The sequence below is a fragment of the Ursus americanus genome, chromosome 6, assembly GCF_024610735.1.
Source record: "Ursus americanus isolate L20-20 chromosome 6, mUrsAme1.1.p, whole genome shotgun sequence".
NCBI classification, from domain to species: domain Eukaryota; kingdom Metazoa; phylum Chordata; class Mammalia; order Carnivora; family Ursidae; genus Ursus; species Ursus americanus.
The window spans coordinates 33795430-33816894 of NC_142132.1; the positions used below are offsets into that span (position 1 = coordinate 33795430).

At 37.6% G+C, this 21465-nt stretch overlaps 1 protein-coding gene across 3 annotated transcripts in view; it reads left to right on the plus strand.

Annotated features, from left to right (window-relative positions):
- The window catches only part of IDE (insulin degrading enzyme), a 109790-nt gene that overhangs the window by 44842 nt on the left and 43483 nt on the right, over positions 1–21465 (plus strand). For all 3 annotated transcript variants that reach the window (XM_045809885.2, XM_045809886.2, XM_087862904.1), the window contains exons 5-11: positions 6824–6946; positions 11512–11624; positions 12529–12691; positions 13384–13476; positions 13900–13991; positions 15365–15445; positions 17257–17360. In XM_045809885.2, the coding sequence (XP_045665841.1) occupies positions 6824–6946; positions 11512–11624; positions 12529–12691; positions 13384–13476; positions 13900–13991; positions 15365–15445; positions 17257–17360 (769 nt within the window). The remainder of the gene's footprint in view (positions 1–6823; positions 6947–11511; positions 11625–12528; positions 12692–13383; positions 13477–13899; positions 13992–15364; positions 15446–17256; positions 17361–21465) is intronic.

Sequence of the window (21465 nt, forward strand, 5' to 3'; positions counted from 1 at the left end):
TAGTCTCTTCCAGGATTTTTAAAAGATTGTTATAGCAGGAAGAAAGAACTTACTTAGAAAAAAAGGTTTATAATACAGTCAACCCTTGAACACTGTGGGAGTTGCACAGTCCCCTGTCTGAGACAGCCAGGTGCCTCTCTTGTGTAACTTTTGACTCCCCAAAATCTTAACTACTAATAATCTATGTGGACCTGAAGCCTTACCAATAACATTAACAATCAGTTAACACAGATTTTGTATGTTACATGTATTGTATACTGTATTCTTACAATAAAGTAAGCTAGAGAAAAGAAAATGTTAAAATCATAAGAAAAAGTACATTTATAGTATTTATTTAATTGTATTTATTTACACATGTACTGTATTTATTGAAAAAAAGTCTGCATAGGAATGGATCTGCAAAGTTCAAACCCGTGTTGTTCAAGGGTCAACTGTAATTTCAGGTAACTAGCTATAGATAATATATAATATAACTTCTAGAATCTTGGGTTTTCAGAGAACCTTTAAAATTTTCATGGTTATAACTATCAAGTTGACCTTTCCTTGAGAACCTTATCAGACATACGGTTGGAGACCGCTTTAATCTAAAACTTCAAACTCAGTCTTTCCTACAATGTAAGGAATATATTCCTGGCTTCAGAATTTTCCAGGGAAATAAATTCAGTATTTGTATTTATTAGTACTGAGTTTGTAAGCTTTTCTCTTTTTAATAGAATTTAAAGTAGTTGTTACAGTGAAAGTGAAAGATCGTATTTACTGAGCTTTATAGTTTACAAAACCTTTCGCATCTCTATTATCACTTTTCATCAGCTTCATGACAACCCAGGTTAATATTAAATAATTATTGTCTGACTGGGGCTATGCTAAGCCTTTACACGGACTGTTCATTTAATCCTAGCAATCTCGTGAGGTTGGTTCTCTTATTATTCTTAGTTACAAATAAGGAAACTGGGGTCTAGTGAGGTTAGGAAACTTGCCTGTGTCTCCCAGCTGGGAAACAGGAGTCAGGGATTGAGTCCCAGCTCTTAACAACTGGGCATGTATCCATATTGCCCCTATTTTGCAGATCAAATAGATGACCCCTTGGAGATATTGAGAGATTTTTCCAAGGTTGCTTAATTGATACATGATGGAGTCAGGACAAGAGAACCTGAAGCTCCCAGTGCTCTCTCCAGCAGGCCAAGAGTGGAAGTATCCTAGTCAGCAGCCCTGATGTCCTGTCCGCTGCTGGAGCTCCCTGGAGTGGTAACAGAGCCAGAAAAGTAAGAGTCAGGATTTTGGTAGCAGCATTTCAGTTTGATAGGAATGTCCTCACTGAATTAGCACTAAATTAGGACAGTATGTGTCTGGAGACTGAACTGGTTGGTATTTGTTCTCCCAGCCATATTCACATTGTTCTCCGCACATGGATTCTTAGGTAGAGGAAAGTCATCTAGACCATTTACTGAGCTTTCTTCTCTACTTCAGTACCATGGTTTCTGTGATATTCTCAGAAGCCAGGAGTCCTTCGTACAATTCACATCATAACCGCAGTAGCTGCTGTTTACTGTGTGTTTATTTTGTTATACATCAAGTACTCTGTTGAATATGTTAACATTTTTACAGATTTATTATGTCATGAAAGAGATAGGTTCAAAAGCATTTGCCATATCATTCTCTACATAGTACTTAAAGACACAGAGCATTACATGGGTGCCCGGTGTCTCAGTCGTTAAGCGTCTGGCTTTGGCTTGGCTCATGATCCCAGCGTTCTGGGATTGAGCCCTGCATTGGGCTCCCTGCTCAGCAGGAAGCCTGCTTCTCCCTCTCCCTCTCCCCCTGCTTGTGTTCCCTCTCTTGCTGCCTCTCTTTCTGTCAAATAAATAAAATCTTAAAAAAAAAAAAAAGATACAGAGCATTACAAATACAGGTTGAGCATCTGATGTACTCTTCTCCAGTTGCATTTTCCTCCCTGCTTCTGGGACGTAACCACTATCTTAAGTTTGGTGACTGACAAGTCTCATGGGGTTTTGTTTGTTTGTTTGTTTTTTAAATAGCTTTTTTTTTTTTTTAAAAGGTTTTATTTGTCAGAGAGAGAGCAAGAGAGCACGTGAGAGCACAAGCAGGGGAGCGGCAGGCAGAGGCAGAGGGAGAAGCAGGCTCCCCGATGAGGAAGGAGCCCAATGGCGGGACTCTGGACCCTGGGATCATGACCTGAGCCGAAGGCAGATGCTTAACCAGCTGAGCCACCCAGGCGTCCCTAGTGTCATGTTTTTTTAAAAGAAATATCGCTAGTCGTGTATCTATCTCTGAGCAATATGTTGTAAGTTTTTAGTTTTACAAAAATGGTATTTTATTATGAGTAGTCTCTGCCACTTGTATTTTTTCATTGCTGCTATTTGAAAAATTCATTGACTACATCACTGTTTATCTGTTTTCCTGTTAATGTACTAGTGCTGCTATGAGCATTCTTGTACTTGTGTCCTTGTGCACAGAGTTCTTTAGGGTCACATGTATCCAGCAGTGGAATTACTGTGTAGTAGGATATGTACATCTTCACATTCAGTAGATATTGCCCAATTGTTGCTTATTGCAGTTAATTCAATTTCTACTTTCTCTTGCAATGGTTGAGTTCTCATTTCTCTGCACCCCTAAACAGCAGTTGCTATCATCAGACTTTCATATTTTTGCTATTTATTGAATGTTAAATACTACTCTTAAGCTTTTTTACATGAATTCTTTTTCTAATTTGGTGTAAACCTACCAGTGTTAGAATCGAGATTGAGCCTAAGAGAAGTAAAGTAACTTGTTTAAGGTCGTGCAACCAGCAGTTGGTTGAGGCAGGATTAGATGAGAGCTCTGCGAACCCCAAAGCCAGTGCCTCTTCCTCTGCACCTCTCTGCCTAAGAGTCATGCCACCAACACTAACAGAGTTCAGTTGACTTAAGGACTAATTACAGAGTCCTGTGCTTTATGTCCTGCTTTTCCTTTCATTTCCTCATCTGTTTCTTGAGAAATTCCATCAGCTAGCCTTCCTGTTTTTAGTAAACTCTTTTAAAGGATTTGTTATAAAAGGATTAATAAACTTAATGGCAAACCTGACTCTTCGGCCCATTTGTCTTTTGGATTTTTAAAATTATTATTATAGAGGTGTCTGGGTAGCTCAGTCGGATAAGCGTCTGCCTTCGGCTCAGGTCATGATCTCAGGGTCCTGGGATCGAGCCCCCCGTTGTGCTCCCTCCTCAGTGGGGAGCCTGCTTCTCCCTCTCCCTCTGTGTGCTCTCTCTCGCTCACACTCTCTCAATTAAATAAGTAAAAAATCTTTAAAAATATAAAATTATAATTATATTTACAAAACAGCATCCACTTATTAGCTCCTAATTTTATAGGTCCGAAGTCTGGCAAGGCATGGAATTCTCTGCTTGGGGTATCACAAAGCTGAAACCAAGATAGTGACTACAGAAAGTTCCCACCTGGGAAGAACATCTTCGAAGGTCATTCTTAACCATTGGCAACGTTCAGTTCCTTTTAGCCCTAAGACTGAGAACACCATTTCCATGCTGGCTGTCAACCAGGGGCTGCTCCGAGCTCCTAAATGTCACCTGCATTCCTTGCTACATGGTCCTCTCTGGCAGTGATGGTGCCGGTCATTTCTTTCTTACTCTTTGAATCTTTTACTTCTTCCTCTGTCACTTGCCAAGGAAAATGGTTGTTTGTTTGTTTGTTTATTTAAAAATTTTTTTGGTTGGCTAGTATCCATGTTTCTCTGTCAGTGGATTGAGAGCTGACTATCCTGATCCCAAGAGAGTCATGGTAGAGAACCTCTTCCTCTTTCTGATTTGGGTACCTCTGAGGTTATGGAACTGCCATGCTGGGCTGTGTTCCCAAATGGACTGTAATTTCCTTCTGTCATCATGTATTAGAAGGAATGAAAACATCTAGGCAGCAAAGACATGAATATGTAGATTCATAGAACACTATCTATTTATAGCTAAAAGCCACTTTTCAGAGCAATGTTACTGATATCTGTTAGCAGTTTGGCCAGAGATCTTGTATCATTAGATTTAGGACCTCAGGTGAGCTAGATTGTTGTTGACAGTGGTTCCTTTGGCTCTTTTTTCATTTTAACTTTGTGTTGTAAAGTATAGTAAATATTCAGAAAAGTGTGTGTGGTTCTGATAAATTATTCTTGTTTTTACTTTTGCTGCTATTTGAAGAATCAAGTAAATGAATGTTCTGCTACTATTTATGTATGAATCACAGAATTTTCAAAAACTGAGCACACTATGGAACCAGCAGCCTGTGAAGAAACAGAGCATTACCTGCACCTCACTAGCCCTCTTTGTGCCCCTTTGTAGTCACTATCCATTCCCTAAGGGTAACCTCTGTCTGACTTCTAGTAACCTAGGTTAGTTTTGCCTGTTTTTATGCTTTATAAAAGGAAATGAAAAAGTATATACTCTTTTGTGTCTGACTTCTCTCACTCTACCTTGAGGTTGTGAACTTTATTCATACAGTTGCATATAAACATGGATTTATTTAGTGGATTATTCATTCTCTTTGCTAGTCTGGTATTCTGTTGCAGTTCTTTGGCTCATTTTAATATCGCATTGTCAGTGTTTTGCCATGATATGTATTTTAGTGTGTTTGGGGTATATTCCTACTTTATCTCTCTTTTTATTTTTATTTATTTATTTAAGATTTATTTATTTTAGAAAGAGAGTACGTGTGTGCGAGCAGGTGCATGTGGGCACGGGGAAGGGCAGAGGCAGAAGGAGAGAAGCAAACTCCCCACTGAGGACAGAGCCACAACCCCGAGATCATGACCTGAGCTGAAACCAGGAGTCGGACACTCAGTCGATCGACTGAGCCACCCAGGCGCCCCATCTCTTATTTCTAAAATGAGCCTAAAAATAAAGGATAGGGACTAGAATGGTAGGATATTCAGGTGCATTAGAATTAAAGCAGAATGTTCTAGAGGTGGCCAACCTGTAGCAACTTTTAAGTTCTAGATGGAGGCCATGATCTTGGTCTTCATAAGCTTTGATCTGGGGGCTGTTTTTTTTTAAACCCAGAATATTGACCTGATTGTGAGTAGGCAAATCAGATCACATTTAGACTAAAAATCTGGTTTTGATCTGACACTATCGCATTTATAGTCTATTGAAGTAAAACTTAATTTCTCCAAACTTGAGTGTCCTGGTGTGTCATTTAGTTCATATATTGGTGTGTGCAGATCTGAGTTTTGCAGTCTAAATGGCTAAGGAAACTGTCAGGACTAGTACCTCTGGAATTGTAGCTTTCAGAATCTTCAGTTAGTAGAAAAGGAAGGCACTATCAATACTCACGTTTTACCCTAATATCAAATCATTACCCAGCAAAAAGTGCTTTTTCTTCTGGATACTTTTTTTTTTTTTAAGATTATATTTATTTATTTGAGACAGAGCAAGCACAGTCGGGGGCAGAGGCAGAGAAAGGGAGAAGCAGACTCCTGCTGAGCATGGAGCCCGAAGAGGGACTCCATCCCAGGACCCCGAGATCATGGCCTGAGCCGAAGGCAGACACTTAGGTGACTGGGTCACCCAGGCGTCCCTCTTCTGGATACTTTTAAGAGCACCTGAATCCCTCCGGTAGAGTGAGGGGATGTCTCAGGACCCCAAGTAGAGCAAATCTGGCATTGAAATGCATCTTAAGTGAGAAACTGAGGGGACTAGTTAAGAACCTGAAAACTTGACTAGCAGGCTACTGCTAGTGAATATTGAGTACATTTGATCACTTTGTGATTAGAAAAAGTTTAATGAGCACTTGCTAGGCTGTTGCTTGCACATACTCTGCACTAGATCTGTTGATTCAGGCCCCAAGCAGGACATCTTGGCTTTGGACTATGTAGCTGTACAGGGCTAAAGCCTGGATCTAAGAGCGCCATCTGGTGGTTCTCTCTAGATACCCAGTTTAATGAAAGGGAGTCTTCTGATGCCAGTTCAGCACAGCCATTATAATGACCCAAGGAAAGAAAATATATGAAAAATGTGTTTTGCCATGAAAGACAGCAACCCATTTAGTATTGTAAGCAGGAACAACAATAAAAGTTGTTATACGAGGATTTTAGGATATTTCTAGTCAAGATGCCATTTTTGGGGAGACACCAGTCATTAGAATTCCATCTCTGAGTCCCTAAATGGCAGGATTTTTATTAGAAAGGTAGTACTTAGAGATTGTGAACATTTGCTTTTGACTTGCATAGTTTATCCTAATTGTGTTAGTTATTAAATTTCTTAAGAGAGCTCTGTGGTGTATGTGTGTGTATATATATGTATACACATTGCTTTAGACTTATAAAAATAGCATTGCATCCTATTTTTATCAGTCTAGATCAAATCCATGAGAATTCACATCACAAATTTAATGTTTCAGCCAAGAATAGTACATTTCTTTCCACAAGTAACTTGGCAAGTTCCAAAAAGATCCCTCAGTGAGTTTCTTCAATTAATTATGGAGCACATAGGGAATTGAAAATTAAAGTAAGTGTGAATGGAGGCCATGTAGATCTCATTTGTCCTATAAGTGCTCATAATACCTACTATCTCATAGGGATTTTAAGGTGTATAATTTTCATAAGGCCCTTTAAGTTCCTGAGGGAAAACTCTCTGTAGTTTAAAATGTTATTAATTTGTATTCTTCTCTCCTGTTTATCCAGCTTACATTCAGGCATACTAATTAGTCATGATGTGTGTTAGCTAGAACTCTGTTTTTTAAGTTTACTTTATAGCAAAGTCAGTAATAATTCCGTAACTTTAAAGTCCACATATTTTTTTTTCTAAGAAATGTTTTTCTTCTTTTTCAGGTAACAAATATACTTTAGAGACTAGACCAAACCAAGAAGGCATTGATGTAAGACAAGAGCTACTGAAATTCCATTCTACTTATTATTCATCCAACTTAATGGCTATTTGTGTGCTAGGTCGAGGTAAGAATCCTTAAAATTTTTCATAGAATTGGATAATCTAAGTTTTCTATTTGTCTCTTTCAAAGTGTTGGAAGAAGGATATATGGCCTTTTATCTGCTCAGAGGCTTTCGAAAATGATCTCCTTGTTGGAAAATATGTGGAGAGGAATTTTGTTTTTAACTGTGCTCAAAAAAGGAGTATAGATGATTTAAAATGGAGACCTGAGAAAAATATAAATTACTAGTAGGTATTATAAACATATAAAAGCAAAGAACGGAAGTATAAGGGGAAAGATTAACAGATTCAAAAAACTAGGAACAAGATTAAAAGGCAGATGAAGTGGGGGGGAGGGCAGATACTGATACACTGGAAAAATGATTTGGAATATAATCAAAGGTTTGACTTTTTATTTATTTTCCTATTATTTTTCAATTTTAATTTTTAAAGTTTTTATTTTAATTCCAGTTGGTTAATATACAGTGTTAAATTAGTTTCAGGTGTACAATAGAGTGATTCAGCAATTCCGTACATCACTCAGTGCTCATCACGACAAAAGTACACTCCTTAATCCCCATCACCTATTTCACCCATCCCCTCACTCTCTTCCCCTCTGGTAACTATCACTTTGTTCTCTGTCATTATGAGTCTGTTTCTTGATTTGTCCTCCCCCCCCCCACTTTTTTTGTTTCTTAAATTCCACATATGAGTGAAATCATACAGTATGGTCTTTGTCTGACTGACTTATTTCACTTAGCATTATATTCTCTAGCTCCATTGGTATTGTTGCAAATGGCAAAATTTCATTCTTTTTTATGGCTGAGTAATAATCTGTTGTATATATATACCACATCTTTATTCATTCATCTATCGATGGACACTTGATCTGCTTCCATATAAAGGTTTGACTTTTTAAATGCAAATTAACTAAAGACAATTTAGTGTTTCCTCCTGTTAAATTACCATAATTTTGTTCTTGTTTTTAAGCAATACTCATTATGGAGGAGCAGTGCCTTTTTATATTGGTGATGGTGTATACAATTTATGCAATTGCTCTAGACTTTCTGGAGAACAGGTTAACAAGGTGCATCACCCTCAAAAAGAATGTTTTTATTTCTAGAAATGCAATCTAAGGAAATAACCACAGTTGTTCGAAGAGGTGATACACTAGGATGTTTCTATCAGTATAGTATTAGTGAAAAGTTAGAAATGATCTGATTGTTCATTAATAGAAGATGGGTTAAATAATGATGTTATAGCTATGTAATAGGGCATCTTATAGAAAATTGCATCTCTTCTCCCACTTTCTATTCTCCTGTCTCCTTTATTTTTCTTTACAACATTTATTACCACCTGACATAGTATTTGTTTATCATTGTCTACCATACTAGAAAGTAACTTACTTGAGACTAGAAGCTGTTTTGTTCACTGCTTTGTCCCCAGTGCCTGAGTTAGTGCTTGACACATCACAGGCATATGGTAAATATATATTGAATGAATGAATAATTTTATGACAGCGTTTTAATAACATGGGAAAATATTCTTGATATGTCCACTGGAAAACAAAAGCACTCTGTAAAAACTATGTGCTATATGATCCATTTGGGGATTTATAAAAAATTATAATAGACATATATGGTATAGACATAAGACAAAATAGGAAAACATATACTAGCAATTTAATGTGGTATAGTAGTTGAGAACTCATGCTCTAGACTCTTAGAGCTTGAGTTTGAAGTCCAGATACACCACCTACTTAGCTGTGTGGCCTTTGAGCTAACTGAGTTACTTCAGATCTCTGAACTCTAGTTGTTACATTTTTAAAATGCAGATGTGCTACCTCATTACCGGTTATGAGGTTTAATCAAGATAATGCAAAAGTGTTTAGCATGGTGCCTGGCACATGGCAAATGCTCCATAAACGGTAACTACTTTTAGCATCCCATAATCATGAGATTATGAGCGACTTTTTCCTTCTTTTTACATTTGTTGTTAGCTTTCTACTTTTGGCAAATGTTACATTTGTAAGTAGAAAATAAACAACTATATATATTTTAAGTTGGTAATAGGAACCAGGATATAAAATGGGTCCAAGGAGTGAACCCAATAAAATAAAAAGTGTATCTATAATTCTGTGTGCTTGCTAACAGTAGCTAGTTCTAGAGTGTTAAATATCACTTGGTATTTAGAGCCTCGTCCTGGGAATATTTTTGTCTATGTTACATTGAGATGAAAAACGCTTCATTTCAGTAAGCACTTATGGGGCAAGTAATAATGACAACAGATGAATCAGGCAGGAGGCTTGCCTTCCTTGTTCCCTGTTTACTGGACGTGACAGAGCGTGTCTGAAAGATACAGATGTTTCAGTTCTGATTGCATACACATCACTCTCCTAGTGTGACTGACCTGTGCTAACTTCAGTGGACTTGATGAGGGGCCTGGGAGAGGTGTCCTTGCAGCACAAGAGGTATGAGGAGGAAACAGGATCTCTCAGAGGATTAATAGAAAATCCGCTCCTTCTTCTAGGATGAGGGGAGAGAAAGAGTAACCATGTGGAAGGATCTCTGTCACAAAGGGACAAAAAGGTTTTTCTCTGTTCTCCCACGGGACCATCCCTCTAGTTGTGGCAGCACTAATTACCTGGAAACTTGGCAAATAGGTAACTATCAAGTACAGTACAGACACTGGGATTGCCAAGTCCTCGTGATGTAATGATGAAAGGGACTCAGTTCCCTGATCTCCAGTAGCGCACTGCTTAGTGGAGAAGACTGACTGCAGTATCATAGAGCTACTGTACCTTTAAAAAGCTACATTGTACACTTACGCTTTTAGGGTAGAAATAATCAAAAGGCACACCTGGTAGAGCCTTGCTCAGTAAAGGGCCTCGCTGTTGCCAGCACCTCAGGTTGATCCACCTTGGTTTACTGCCCACCTTGTTTTAGATCACATGTTCCGTCTGTGCATAAATCTGCCATCCCTTGCTCCAGATACACCCACTCCATTCCTGAGTTTACTTGTCATATAACAAGAAGCCACTGGTCTGCCCTGTATTTGGCTCTGGACATTTAGAGGTCCTGAGTACATGTAAAAAAAAAATTGAAATAAAAATATGTACATTTAATAAGTAAAGTGCAAACGCCCATATTCGTAGGCCTAAAAGAGAATTTCATACTATATAAAGGCAAATCTCGAAGAGTGATTAAGTGCTCTTTAAAGAGTTCATGGAAAAGTTCAAAATGGGTCATAGAATATCAAGGGGAAATTTCTTATTTGATCTAAATGCTTCCTGACAGTAACAGGTGATGAATGTTTATACCATTTATAAATAACTTATTCTTGAGGAGACAGAATCAAGGTGAATGGTTATCTTGTCTATGAAAAAATAACCTTTTGGGCACCTGGCTGCCAAGTTTTTCTTTTTCCTCCAATCCTGTGATGACAATGCCCTCTCCTCAAAAATCTCACCTTAAGTCATTTTTGTTATACTTCCAAAAGTGGGATTTTGTTAATACACTCACATAGAAGTATGCCCGTTAAAAAATTGAGATTGCCTGCAGTTTTCACTAAAGAGAGCTTTGAGATATTTCTGTTTCAGCACATAGAGATCTCTCCCTAATTAGTGACTGCATCAAATTCTAATGTATAGACATTTCACAATCTTCACATGCTCATAGATGTTTAGGTCATTTCCAGTTTTTGTTGTAAACAGTGCTGCAGTGAACATATTATACATCTTTATAAGCTTTTCAAGTATAACTTTATAAAAGAAAAAGGTAGGTGATAACATAGAATAACTTAAGTGGCTATATCATTCTACCAACAGTTACAAGTCTTTGAATGAGTTTGGCACATCATGATACAGAATCATATAATGTTAGACCTTGGAAGGGACTTGGGATCATCTCACCCAGTGTTCTCATTTTATAGAACCTGAAGCGGTTAAGCAGGTAGTCAGTTGATGCTGTTGGTGAAGCCAGGGTTAGGATCCAAGTCCTCTAGTCTCCCCACCCAGGATTCTTTTTACCATTTTGTACTCTTTCCCCACAGAATCACTCACAGACTCTAACATTTGACTTTCAACAATGGGCTTAGATTGTGTCTATTTATAAAGTATATGTTATAATCTATCAGCTGATGGTTTAGCCTCTGGGCAATAGTAGATTAAATAGTTTTCCAAATGCAGCCAATTATTCTATTACTGTTTTTAATACATGTTTTAGATTTATTGCAAGACAACATTTGTGAAACAGTTACAGAGCTAGACACATGTGAGGTATAATCATTATCAGTATTGCTTAGCTTTAGAAGTTACACAGGCACTGACGGGATTGAACAGAGTGCTTCAACTTCTTCAGATGCAGCTTTAAAAAAAAATCGTAAGTTTTCTTTTTAATAGTCTGAAGGTTTTTCAGGAGATCCTAAGGTTTTGTTTAGCTTTATTGAGATATAATTGACATGTAACATTGTGTAAGCTTAAGGTATACAATGTACTGATTTTATATATGTATATATGATCTTAAGGTTTTAAATATTACCTGTCATGTTATGATTAGTTTAAGTTCTGTTTTCATTGTCTGTTTTCTCACAGAATCTTTAGACGACTTGACTAATCTGGTGGTAAAGTTATTTTCTGAAGTTGAGAACAAAAATGTCCCACTGCCAGAATTTCCTGAACACCCTTTCCAAGAAGAACATCTTAAAGTAAGTGCATGTATTTCTGATATATTTTTTTAAATTCAAGAACATAATGTATGCCTAGTTTACCAAAGAGTAGATGAAAAATTTTGAAAGTTTTATTCATCCCCCCCCCTTTTTTTAAAGATTTTATTTATTTATTCGACAGAGATAGAGACAGCCAGCGAGAGAGGGAACACAAGCAGGGGGAGTAGGAGAGGAAGAAGCAGGCTCATAGCAGAGGAGCCTGATGTGGGGCTCGATCCCATAACGCCAGGATCACGCCCTGAGCCGAAGGCAGACACTTAACCGCTGTGCCACCCAGGCGCCCCTATTCATCCCCCTTTTTAAAAAAGATTTTATTTATTTATTTATTTGAGAGACAGAACGAGTGGTGGGGAGAGGCAGAGGGAGAGAAAGAGAAGCAGACTCCCCATGGGGCAGGAAGCCTGATGCGGGGCTCAATCCCAGGACCTGGAGACTATGACTTGAGTCAAAGTGGATACCCAACCGACTGAGCCACCCAGGCACTCCTGTTTATACAGTTTTTAATATTTGTTTGGATAATTGAATCAGTTTCACATTTATTAGGGATATGTATCACCAAAAAGATATCAATATATATCTGATCTTTCCATACTTAAAGTAGTTTTGGTAGTTATAGCCTTGATAAACTGGAGAGGCTGTTCTCCAGTGCCAGAAGGCAAGCATATCTGGCACCGGACATGGGCTGTACATCAACTGTTATGAGAGTCCACTTAGAAAGAGCCCGGGCCAGTTATTCTTTGTGGTCAGTACAATTTTCTCTGGCAATAGATTCTCTTTTGAATTTGGGATTTTTCCATGAAAATTTGTATTCTTCATAGTTTATAAATCCTTTATTCAGTAGGAGTTGCTATAGCTAATCTTTCTTGATTTTTTTTTTTCCCAGCAACTTTACAAGATAGTACCCATTAAGGATATTAGGAATCTATATGTGACATTTCCCATACCTGACCTTCAGAAATACTACAAATCAAATCCTGGCCATTATCTTGGTCATCTCATTGGTCATGAAGGTCCTGGAAGTCTCTTATCAGAACTTAAATCAAAGGGTAAGTCTTTTGGGCACCAACTTCTGAGGGTAGTACCCCACATCCTTTTACTCTGGCTCTCATTTTCTCCTAGATATTTTTGTGTGAAGGAACATTTTTGGATGAGACAGTTTTGGGTTTTTGGGAGAGTGAGGTGGTGGTTGTTAGTGTGCTTTTGTTTTTTTTTGCTTTGGTTTGTTTCTTTTCCCATAATTTGTTTTACCCTTCAGTATTGTGCAACGAAGTTTAGATTTTTCAAAAGATACTGTGCTACATGTTTTAAATAATAGAGAGGTTCAAAAGTAAAAGCTCATGTTGGTTATTCTTTACCATCTCTGTACAATAATGGTACACATAATTTATTCGCCTGCTCTTATCTATCAGACCAGAGGGTATGCTAGGGTCTAGTCAGTAGATGATTTCCAAGGCTCCTCTCAACTCAGGCTCTGCTTTTATGTAACACTTAAGCAAGGTAGTTTACTCTTGCCTGGGAACTGACTTGAAGAGTCCTGAGGAAACCTCCCAACCCAAAAAATCCCTTCAGTCTTCCACAGTGTCTGAAACAGTTTTTCTGAACCGATTTTTGCTGCTCTTTTCTGCAAGTGGTCCATTCTATTATCTTGGGAACGTATAGCATAAATTAAAAAGAACATTCTTTGTCCTAAAGGAAGCCACACATATAATCTTGTTTTGATTTCCTTTGAATATTACAGGTTGGGTAAATACTCTAGTTGGTGGACAGAAGGAGGGAGCCCGAGGTTTTATGTTTTTTATCATTAATGTGGACCTGACTGAGGAAGGATTATGTAAGTATTGACCTTTAGGCTTTTAATGAAAATTAACTTCTTATGATACATTTTAAAAAATTTCTTAATGCTGTGGATCTGTTTTATGTTGTAAAGCCATAAGACCTCTAATTCACACAATTCATCCATTGTATTTTTCATGTGCAACTTGGCCTTCATTTCATGGTGATTTTTCCTCCTTAACGACTTGTCATTATGTTGCACTTGTGAAATGCGTACTTGGCTTTTCATTGACTCATTAACTTCCCCCAAATCCCTTCTGTCACATGTCCCAGAGCCTGGAGGGCCATGTGTGGGACTCTAAAACCTATCTCAGGGGGTGAGGACTCCATTTCTACTTACCTGACTTTACCCTAGGAGTGAGCCCACTGCTTTGAAGGATTCAAGGACTGAATGGTTTTTAAGTGTCCCCCTTTTTTCCAGTACACGTTGAAGATATAATTTTGCACATGTTTCAATACATTCAGAAGCTACGTGCAGAAGGACCTCAAGAATGGGTTTTCCAAGAGTGCAAGGTAAGTTTGTTTCACCAACATTTTTCTTAAGGAAATTTTTCAGAAAACATACATATGTGAATTAATTTAAATTTAAGGTCCAGTGAAGGGCGCCTGGGTGGCTCAGTCATTAAGTGTCTGTCTTCTGCTCAGGTCATGTTCCCAGGGTCCTGGGATCGAGCCCCGCATCGAGTTCCCTGTTCAGCCAGCAGCCTGCTTCTCCCTCTCCCCCTCCCCCTGCTTGTGTTCCCTCTCTCACTGTCTCTCTGTCAAATAAATAAATAAATCTTAAAAAAAAAAAATTTAGGGCCCAGTGAAACTTTTAAAGTTCCGGGGTTTTTCTGTTGTTATTTAAACTCTAAAATCTTGCGATGCATAGTAGCTTTAGTTAAGGCTTAGTTGTACTCCTCTGATTACCTACCTGGGGCACAATTAGGGCTAAGGCATCAAGTAACCTTTTTTTGGAGGGAAAAAGAAATTGCTTTTCTATCGCTCAGAAGAAAGCCATTAGTTTCTTGAGCTTGTAGCTATCAGGGTGTACCTTACTGTTCACCTGAAGCTTCATGAGCCTCATCATTTTCAGATCTGCTGACAAAAATCTATAGTGAACTTTCAAAGAAATTGTGAATTGTTGTATATATGATTTTGTTCTTAAAAGTGATTTTATTATTGTATGTATGGAAAAGCCTGGCTGTCTCTTACTATTTTTTAATAAAACAAAAGTTCTCTTTCTGAAATTTTTTTATTTTTTAAGATTTATTGATTTGAGAGAGAGAGTGCACAGGGGAGAGGGACAGAGGAAGGGGGAGTGTTTTAAGCAGACACAGGGCTTGATCCCACAACTCTTGAGACATGACCTGAGCCGAAACCAATTGTTGGACATTCAACCAACTGCAGTACCCAGACGCCCCTTCCAGAATTTTAAAGCATTCGTTTAAATGTTTTATTAAAGATATGTACTTTATATGTAAGGTCTATTGAGATTCTGAAATGTATTTTAGGATGAGAGAAATCCTTTTTACTTAGGTAAAAGTTTAAAGGGATACTCTGTGCTTGTGGAACGTACAACAGAAACTTCTAATCTGGGTGCAGTTCTCTGAATGGGTCAACAAAATGATCATCTGTACAGCTGTTGATCTTGGAAGGTTCTTCCACAGTTTTCCTAATTCTTTGACTAATAGTTTGAATAATTAAGGCTAAAGAATCATATTCTGTTTTGGTTATTTTCATTCATGTTCTGTGCATTTCTAAATCAAGCATAGCTGATTTTTTCTGATAAATATGGAGTAGAAAGTCTGTGGTGCAAACTAAACACTAAAGAAAGAACATTTTTTTAAAAAGTATTTCTAAATAGTAGTTGACTTATGTATAATTGGATTAATTTTCCATTTTAGGACTTGAATGCTGTTGCATTTAGGTTTAAAGATAAAGAGAGGCCACGGGGCTATACCTCTAAGATTGCAGGAATATTGCATGTAAGTTTGTTATTTTACGTATACATTGGTGTGTAGAGTATTTTCATGATCCTGCATATATTACCTTAGTACTACATGAATGATAAAAATTAAAGTTGAAGTATAAAACTTTAGACTTTGTAGCAACCAGGCAAACTCTGATGTCAAACCATGCTTAAAATCTTAATTTTCATCATCCTAAAAATTATTATCTATAATGTTTTTCATTACAGAGGCATTTTGCTTCGTGGATTTAAATATTTTTCAATCTACAATGTGTCAGATGCTTATTATGTGAAAGCTATATAGACCATCTACTTTTCTCCACTTCTGTTGCTACCACCCTAGTCTGAGCTACCATCATTTCTTGCCAGACTACCATTATAATCTCTTACCTGGGGTCTCTGTTTTCCCTCTTGTTCCACACTATAGTTTATTTTTCCAGCCTCGGTAATCTTTTGAAAACCAAAATCAAATTGTTTCTCTTCTCTGTGTCAGGTCCTTCAGTAGTTTCCTATCGGAGTTGAAATAAAATCCAAAATGTCATGTTGGCTCACAAGGTGATCTGGCCCCAGCCTGTCTCTCTAACCGTTTTCTATATAACTCCCCAACCCATCTCCCCCATTCTCATTCCCCTCCAGTTGTACTGGCTGCCTGGCTGCCGAATCTTCAAGTGTTAAGTTTATTCCTCCCTCTTGGGACCTTTTACATTTGCTGTTTTCTCTACCTGAAATTCTCTTCTCTCTTGTCTTTGCATGGCTGGGTTCTTGTCGTTTGGGTTTTCACTTAGGTGTCTCTTTCTCATAGAGACCTTCCCTGACCTCCCAGTCATGCCCTGCCCCTTTTTAATTCATAGCACCTATCACTATAATGACGCTGTTTGTTTATTGTCTGCCTCCCTCCCAATTAGAATATAAGCTCCTTGGGTAAAATAAGTGAAGGGAATTAAGAGTGCATTTACCTTGATGAATACTGAGTAATAATATAGAATTGTTGAATCACTGTATTTATACATCTGAAACTAATATAGCATTCTATGTTAACCATACTGGACTTTAAAAAAAACATCAAAAAACTTTAAAACTCTGGTCACTCCCTCTCCTAACATACATGTTCGTTATTGTTTTGTATTTTAGTTCAGCCTTGAGTCTTAATCCCCAAATGAATTATCGTTATTATTAAATGTATTATTGTATGGGAAAAAAAAAGGATATAAGCTCTGTAGGGAGCAGGGACATCGTATCTGTTTTGCCTGGCACAGAGTAAATGTGCATTAAATATTTGTTGAATGAATGAATCAGTCTGTCTCAATATAATGGAAGTTGCTTTTACTAATAAAAAATATCTTCGACATTATTTTTCTTCAGCAGCCGAAAATATAAGCCATTCCCCCCCCACAAGAACTTTCTAAATGCTTTTCTGATTTCAATCATAGAAATTTGAGAGGAAATTCTGTTTATAAAAATGTATGTACTTTATATTAAGAATCCTATAGGTGTCAGCATTTCACTATCAAATTTTCTTCATTAACAAGTATTCAGTTTTTAGCCAGAAATATTACACTTTTCCCTGAAAAAAATACGATTTTGCTCTCAATAATGTAAATGTATTTGGGGATTAACCGCAAAATCAGCCTGCAACAGGAAACTGCTTCAAGTGTGGTAAGAAAGAAGAAAGAAATTTTTCCAGTGGAGTAAAATTTAATTGAAGGAGGATGTGTGGGGGGGTGTAAAATAATGGGTTCAGTGTGTTAGAGATTAGTTTGCTTAGTAAGTTAGACTCTATAGTAGCCTTGCACATTTTATTTATCTATTTATTTTCCTTTTAATAAGTATTATCCCCTGGAAGAAGTGCTCACAGCTGAATATTTACTGGAAGAATTTAGACCTGACTTAATAGAGATGGTTCTCGATAAACTCAGACCAGAAAATGTCCGGTGAGTCACTTCACAGATTTTACTGCTACATACTAAATTTTCAGTAATGATTAAAAGTTGAAAATTTGGAATTGTGAAGTAAAATGCTTTTAAACTTGTTATCGAGCATGATTAAAGTAGAAAGAAGAGTATAATGAAGCAATAACAAACATCAGCAAATCAGTACCTGACCAGCCTTTGTTATCCTTAACCACCCCTCCTCACTCATCCTCTCTCCACTCTAGATGATTCTGAGGCAGGATCTCTAAAACATGAAGACTTTTTTAAAAAAACAAAACAAGGGGCTCCTGAGTGGCTCAGTTGGTTGGGCATCTGACTCCTGATTTTGGCTCAGGTCATGATCTCAGGGTCCTGGGATCGAGCCCTGCATCAGGCTTCATGCTCAAGAAGGGAGTTTGCTTGAGGATTCTCCCTCCCCCTCCCTTTCTCCCACTCACACACACACTCTCTCTCTCTAAAATAAATAAATAAATCTTTAAAAAAACCTAATCATGATTTCATTATCATGAGTAAAATGTAACAACAGATCATTAACCTGGCTTCATCCTAACTCAAATACCCAGGGTATCAGCTTACATATCTGACTTCATAAAGAAGTGAGAACACCCTCTTTTTTCTTAAGTGGAAGTAAGGATTACAGTCTCATAATCCTTCTCACTGACCAGTGATTAACCAGGAGATCAAAAGTTGGAGGAGTTCTTACAGGAACAGATACTCTTATTAGAGGAGGTTCAGCCCTAAAGAGCTTATGAACTATCCCATGATATTTCTGCCTTAAAATTGAATTTCACCCATGTTTTCCAAAGTGAAATAATACCAGGAATATACTTAAGGGACACATATTTTGAATTTTTTGTTTTTCTCCTCTGTCAAGCACGTATTTCCAAAATTCTCCTGGGAACTTGGAGATTGAGTAAATATGTGTTTTGGAACAGTCATTTTATGAATAAAATCAACAATCTGGTAGAAGTTTTTGAAGAAGAAAAACCCTTCTGACAGAACTATTCCATCAAAGGTCTTTTTCCTAGTTACCATTGTTTGTACTTTTCCAGACATGTACTAGCAACAAATGATGGGGAAATTAAAAGAATTATTATTGGTAGTGATACAGTGTGATAAATACAATAAAATGACATAGAACTAACTCTACGTACACATTCTATCAATACCATTTTCCTAGTTTAGGTATTTTACTATAGTTAATGTAGGATGTAACTGTTGAGGGAACTGGGTGAAGAGTACATGGGACCTCCCTGCATTATTTTTGTAACTTCCCATGAATTTGTAATTATTTCAGAATTGAAAGAAAAATATTTACAGTAGCAACAAAAATGTAAAATAAATAGGAATGAATTTAATCAAAGATAAGCAAGACTTCAACATACAAAACTACAAAACAGTGCTGAAAGAAATTAAAGACTTTGTTAGGAGACTTGCTATTTAAATTCTCTCTAGTCTGATTCCTGGGCTCTGTGTAATCACAATCAAAATCCTAGTAGCCTTTTTTCCTTTTAGTAATTGGTAAACTGATTCCACAATACCCATGGGCATACAAAGGACCTGGAATATCCATAACACACCTTTTTTTTTTTTTTTTAAGATTTATTTATTTTAGAGAGCAAGTGTGGGGTGGGGTGGGGGTGGGGGGAAGCGCATCGGGAGAGAGAATCTTGAGCAGACTCCATGCTGAGCCTGGAGCCCAATGGGAGGCTCCATCCCAGGATCCTGAGATAATGACCTGAGCTGAAACCAAGAGTCAGATGCTTAACCGACTGAGCCACCCAGGCGCCCAGCCATAATACTCTTGAACATAAAAACAAAAGTTGGAGGACTCAAGCTACTGGATTTGAAGGCTAACTATAAAGCTACGTTAATTACAGCATTGTGCATTGGCCTGAGGATCAAAAAGAAATCATTAGAATAGGACAGAGTCCAGAAATAGGCCCACACATATATGTTCAGAGGATATGTTCAGAGGATGTCTTTTTTGTGGTAAAAAAAAAAACACATAATATAAAATTTACAGTTTTAACCATTTCTAAGTGTGTAATTCAGTATTATATTCATATTAAATATATTCATACTGTTGTGAAGCGGATCTCCAGAACTTTTTCACCTTGTAAAACTGAAACTGTGCCCATTAAACAGCAAGTCCTCTTTTTTCCGTCCCAACATCTCCTGGTAATCACCATTCTACTTTGTTTTCATGCATTTGACTACTTACATACCTAATAACCAGTGGAATCATACAATGTATCTTTATTTCACTTAGCGTAATGTCTTTAAGGTTCATCTATGTTGTACTATGTGACAGGATTTCCAGTTTGACAAATTATATCTACAAATACAGCTATAGAGTCTTGGCCACATGCCCTGCTTAAGTCATAAGTAAATCTTTTTTTAGGAGAAGTTCTTGCTGAATCCATGCAGGTCCTAGGATATTGTCTTCTTGTCTAAATGTTGGTAGTCTGACAGTTGACTAGAATTTTGTGAGAAGTCAGTGCCTATGGCTTATGCTTTTTTAGGCTCCATTCCTTTCCCTTCCTGAAAATTAGAGCATTTGTTCATCTCCATCTCCATCTTCTGCCTCTTCTCCTTCCTCCAATATTTCTAAAAGGTGGTGGGCAGTGATCCTACGGGATTTGTTAGTTACCTAAGCATCAGAGAATATGAGTGATCTGCGTTGGAGATGTGAATTCATTTGAGTTACTTGGCTGGCTCACTCATTAATCCTGGCCTGGGTTTCAACCCCCTTTTTCTTCTGTTGTTTGGTCCACCTTTGCAGTTTAAAGACCCATGTGTTTTCTTTTTCTCTTTTTTAAAAAGATTTTATTTATTTATTTGAGGGAGAGAATGCGCACAAGCGGGGGAAGGGGCAGAGAGAGAGGGAGAAGCAGGCTCCTCACTGAGCAGAGAGCCCAACGTAGGGCTCGACCCCAGGACCCTGGGATCTCGACCTGAGCCGAAGGCAACTGCTTAATGGACTGAGCCACCCAGGCACCCCACCCCCACCCATGTTTTTTCTAAAACCAAATAAATAAGAGGTCAGTAGTCCTGTCATCTGCCAACCTGAGACCAGTGTATCACATTTTGCTTTAGGTCTTGTGTCCTGTTGGATTATGAGGTCCTTTAAGGTAAGAACCGTGTTTTTTTCAGATTCAAGTTACCAAGGGCTGAACAAAAGTTGGTTGACTTCTCTAAGCCTTTAGCCTAACCTTTCTTGATTTCTTCTTTCTTTAAAAGCCCTTTTAAAAAGTGGGTTTTTTTTTTTTTTTAGCATTTTTCATGAACCTCAATTTCTTCAGCACTGTGGCCTTCCTGTCACAATTCTTTAAGTTTGGCTTTGGGTCTCATCAGTAGATTTTTTTTTGGTACTTTCTTTCTTCTTTGAGGCATGTCTTTTGAAAATATGATTTGATATCATGGTATTGTAGATTCTTCTAGTGGAAGGCTAGAGTTCATCTACTTAGAATCCTTATTTAAAAAGTAATGAAACTGAAGCCCAGAGACTTGCCTAATTTAGATCTTAACTGTGATTTTGGCAAGATATCAAAGAACATGAGTCAGAGTATTGACCAGAATCCAAGTTTCTGATGGCCAGATCTATACCCTCTCTACTAATTTTGTTTGAATTCATCACAATTACCCTTGAAGCCTCTTCTCATTCTTGGATGTCTTTCCACCTTTGGTCTCTCAGGGATTATTTGCAGAAGTCTCATGAGAATTCATATCTGAGGAGCCATGTTCCCTTTTAATGTCTATAGTCAGGATACTTATTGTTTCTGAATGAGTCCTGTCCAGCTTCAACAACTGTTCATTTCCTCTGAACATTTCTAAATGGCTGACTGAAGTCAGTGGTGGGCAATCATTCTAGCCCACTGTTTCACTGTTGTAAGTTTCAGTATAAAAAGAAAAGTTGTTTTTCTCTCCTTTTTCCAAGGACCATGTTAGTACCAGATCAGCAATCAGTTTGTGGATAGAATTAAAGAATAGCATTGTCACACGCACATACACACACAAACACATACACAAACACACTTAAAAAACTCATCAAGATTATTTTTAAGCATAATTAGATTTCCAGCAGATAGTCTAAGGATGTGAC